The following is a 4,597-nucleotide window of genomic DNA, read 5'->3' as shown; positions in this document are numbered from 1 at the left end:
AAAATTATTAACAGTTATTATTAATATGCGATTTCAGAAATAAAATTCCATTAAAATCGTGACCCATTTTTTTCACCATTTCGTATGGTAAAGAAAATAGTATGTCACAAATAGTTATTTACCAATAACATTAATATAAACAACAACAAAAAAAAGAGATGATAATTAATAATTAATTTTCAATCAACCGACAATCGAACACAGATAACAACTGACACTTCAACTGCTACCAATCAACAAGAGAACGCAATTCGGGAAACAATAAAAACAACAGAAAATAAATAACACCTTTATATTGTTCGTAGTCGTGACACCAGGTAGGGCTATGTTGAAAGATCATTACAATTAAGTTACACCGATATTTAAAAACATCACAAAGATAATATCTTCACAATGTCTTTTTGGGTTGCGGTTATTATGCCGGGACTATGTGGTGTGGTCGCCGTCCGTTTCTGAGTTACTATGTACTTTCTTAAACTTAGCTCTTTGGCCTGCCCTTGTTTTTCTCGGGCTAAGCTCTATGGGGGCAGACCTTTGATCAGAACCCCTAGACCCAGCCTGCCGAGCTATGTTCATATTCTTGATGAATTGACGAAAATTAGAACATGCTCTAATTCGTCAAGAACTTGGTGAATAAATTCATGAAGTTATTTGACAGCAGATTTGGTGCATTTCACTTGTCCAATTTCTTGATGAAGCGACTTCACGAATTAATTGATCAATAAATTGTCAATGTAAAACAGCTATAAGACAAGGGAACTCGCCAAAAAGCATAGCACTGTTACCAAATTTAGTGATTCTCGTACAACAGTGAACAGGGTTCTGAGATATATAAAAAAAACTAATCTTAGAGGCGGATTTCAGGGGGCTGTAAGTCCGAAAGATTGGGCCACTCTGTGACCAAATTTTGTTGCATTAAGTTCGGGGCACTCGGTACATTTATTATACAGGGTGATTCATAAATGGTGACCAAAACCTCGTATTCTTTGGTGAATTTTAATTACTTTAACAGTGTCTCAAGTTTCAATCGTTTCACGCAGACCGATTTCGAATTTACTAAAACGGAATATTCAAACACAAATTATAAAATTTACATAGAATTTCACTTGAGAAACCGATTTATTCTAGTATTAAGGACGTAACAATTTTAATAGATAACACTTTTAATCTCTTATTACAGAATTAGCTAGTTGTTTCTTATTTCATAATAAACTTGCAAATTCGTCGGTCTCCTCCGGATGTTCCTTAATCAGATCCTCGTAAGTCTTAAAAGTTTTGCGCCTGTGACAGGTAATAATCAGGCCGGCACAGTAACAAGTCGTCGTCAGCGACAGTATAAACCCCAAATACGTCAAGTGCCTGGTAAATTCCTGCGTTAACAGGCGAGATTTCGGCGTCACATAAACCCTTACTTGTTGCATTTTAATATCGTCTACTTCACACGTGTAATTCCCCGCCTCCTCGGGAGTCACGTCCATCAGATACAGGCTGCTGAAGGTGTTGAGGATAACGTGCGGGTTACTCAGGTCGCCAGGTTTCAGAACCTTTCCGCGTTTTCGCCACACCACTTCGTTTTCCAGGGTAGATTCTGGACATGTGAGGGTCACGTGGGAGTTTTCCGCTAGTACGAAGATTTTCCGGTATTTGAATCCTTTGATTTTTCCTTTTTTCCAGCCCGCGTTGGTGCCTTCAGCGTCTGGGTTGCATATTCCCTCGCACCGTTCGTCTAGTATAAAGTCTGGGATCACCACAGTTAAGTTGCTTATTTCAGGGAATATCGCGAGGAGTCTCTTTGACCGGCAGGATATTGCGTTTGCGTTTTGAAGGTAGATTTCGTCGGGATTCTCCGTGGAGTTGCCTTGACCGTTTTTTGTGAGTTTTATCCTACAATACCCTTTCTTCTTCCTTATGCCCTCATCTTTAGGTCGTCCACATACCTGGCATATTCCCCACTGATCCCACTGCGTGACGATTTCCAAGTCGAGTTTCAAGTATTCCCTTACGCGTAGAAATTCCACACCATGCGATTCTTTGAACAAGGCATTGATAGAAGAAAAGTAATCGTCGTGGTACTTCGCCCAAGCCGTCAAATTTCCAGTTTCTATTTCAGTAACATTCACGTTATCCACGAGGAGGTCCACCAGGTAATTGTACTTCTCGTCCTGATTCGTGTGCTCCAATCCCAGGCAGTAATAAAGGCCGGTGTCTGTTTCCGAAAAATTCTTAATAATCAGGCTGTGCTCCAAGTTTACGAGCACTCTGTTTAATTCCATTTCATTTTCCATACTAAGCGAGACTTCATGGGGCTGGGTTAATCCCAGTTTATCTATTTTATACCAGTTCCTTGGCTCCGAGTCGTCGTTTTCGTTGCAATAATGGCATTGTAGTATTAGCTTTTGGTTAAGCGTTGCATCTATTACTGTGTAGAGGTCCGCTTTCTCTGTGGAAACTGGTCGATTCCTATCTCGGCATTTCGTGTTTTCTTGGGACAATGTGCTTGTTACGGCACTGAATAAATATACAACGAGAATTGTTCGCATGGGTTGTGCTATATAAGTTAATTTTCAAATTAACTGTCAACCTCTGTCATATGAAGTTCCGGAACTATGTAAGAGTACATGTTTAATCCAATGTACACTCCACAAACTACACTGATAACGCTCGAGAGGCGATGCAGCGAGGTGATTTTAAGTACCTTGTAGCTTATAAGTTTCCTACTTTGCGTTAGCGAAAATTTACTTTTAATTAACGGAATGTTGCATACTGTTTACCATTTTAAATGTATCCACATAAAAATCGAGACGTATTCTCTACAACTGCGATAAAAATTGCAACAGTCGATCGAAAAATTGTCACTGCGCATGGGCTTCGTACAAATTGCAAATTTTTATTGCCAGCAATTATAATTGGCAACTACCATTATTAGGCCAAGCAAATAAAATTTTTACTCGAAAAAATTCCTATCCGCGAGATTATTGCAAAATTGTCTAAAGGAACATAATACAAGACATCTAAGACATTAGCTAACTTTTCTATTTCAACAAACAAGTGAGGAAAACAGTTTTTTCACTTTGCAGGGAAAACCATCAATTTTAGCGAAAAGTGCCGTACAGCTTTTATTCCATACATCTTGTAGGGAATAAAATTATCTACAAAATGAGACTTATTAAATTAAAATCGGTTAATAAACAAAAAAGTTATTGCAAAAAAGCAAGAAAAGTGTCCATTTTTTAATTTGTTTATAACTATCGCATTTATTGTTAAAATTGTATAAAACCTATGACAAGTTGAGGGTTTTGTCATACTTTAAAAGTGTGCCAAAAGTGGTCGCTGTAGGTGCAATAGTTTTCGCACCATTCAATTTGTTTATAGCGCAGGTTCCAAAAGTTATGTTAAGTTAACTTTGCGCATCTGTACAGGCGTTAATTTTCAACCAAACATGATTCTGAAAGCGTCATTGTAATCTTAAAGACGTAATTAAGCGACCTATTAAAAAATATCACAATTTTTATGACATTAACATTCTCAAATTGTGCATTAAAAAACCCTGCGTTTTTCGCTTATAAACAATTTGAATAAAATTGATGCTATTTATGCTACCTCACCGAAAATATGTAGATGCAATGGACAGCTGGCAAAAAATACAAATTTAAAAAAAAACACCCTCTACGACCAGCAGGAGCCAAGACAAGAATTTATTTTTAAATCGTAGTGCAATTGTTTATAAACATTAAGACTTGAATCTTTCGCAAAATAAAGTTTACGACGTAAACTACGATTTCCCGTGAATTGCATTGAAAAATGTGGAAAATTAACGACTCACGAGCCCTTTAAACTTGCTAAGTAAACTGACCGGCGGCGGCCGTGGTGTTGGGGAAAGCTCGTCCAAGCGAGTTCAAATTGATGCGCGCTGTAAAATTTTGCAATATCTCGGCTTCTATTCATCGTAGAAACTTATTTTTTTAAAACTGGGGTAGCTCGACGAAAAAATAACAATGGGCATATTTACGAATTCGTAGAATAGCCCTGAACCCCAGAAAAAATGCGTCTTTTATACTTAATTTTTTTAATTTACAAAAATTATAGTTAAACGAAATATTAATTAAAATTTCAATTTCGGAGTTACTTTACTATTATTAAATAAATAAATGAAGCTATCGTTCATTTGAAAAGTTATTTTTTTACATATTTCTATATATTCTTTATTCGAATAAATAACCGAATGGTTAGTGTTTGTCATGTCATTAAAGTAAGTGTTTTTAGTTGGCTTTTTAAGTTTTACTCGAAAATCAGGCTTTTCTCGAAAAACAAAAGAGAGTAGCAATTTGTAGAAAATTGAAAGACAAATCCGAAAATATCATGGTTGTTAGCGTAAAGCAGTGGCGTACTATTTTATTTAGAAAAATATGCCACCGATACCCTTTATCTCCGCCACTGGAGCATGTAAATTTTAGGAAATGCCCTCAGATTTTGGACAGTGTTTACATAAACACATGTGCCCAATTTCAAATTATTTCACTTAGTAGTTTTTAAACTATTTAGAGAAATTAAAAATATTTTTTAAGTTTAACACCCTGTATCTTTTTAACGAAGCGTC

The 4,597-nt window shown here is 36.4% G+C and overlaps 1 protein-coding gene across 1 annotated transcript; it reads right to left on the bottom strand.

Annotated features, from left to right (window-relative positions):
• Positions 1-1,202: 1,202 nt before the first annotated feature.
• On the bottom strand, positions 1,203-2,540 carry LOC108908986. Its single transcript, XM_018713190.1, has one exon. It carries the CDS (start codon positions 2,538-2,540, stop codon positions 1,203-1,205), a length of 1,338 nt encoding a protein of 445 aa, XP_018568706.1.
• Between the last annotated feature and the right edge of the window lie 2,057 nt (positions 2,541-4,597).

Source organism: Anoplophora glabripennis, unplaced genomic scaffold, assembly GCF_000390285.2.
Source record: "Anoplophora glabripennis isolate ALB-LARVAE unplaced genomic scaffold, Agla_2.0 scaffold72, whole genome shotgun sequence".
NCBI lineage: Eukaryota > Metazoa > Arthropoda > Insecta > Coleoptera > Cerambycidae > Anoplophora > Anoplophora glabripennis.
The sequence above is the reverse complement of the archived record's forward strand: the minus strand, read 5'-3'. Positions and strand labels throughout refer to the sequence as shown.

What these genes read in the sequence shown, in the direction of transcription:
- LOC108908986 (XM_018713190.1), bottom strand. Translation starts at nt 2,540, where the DNA reads ATGCGAACAATTCTCGTTGTATATTTATTCAGTGCCGTAACAAGCACA.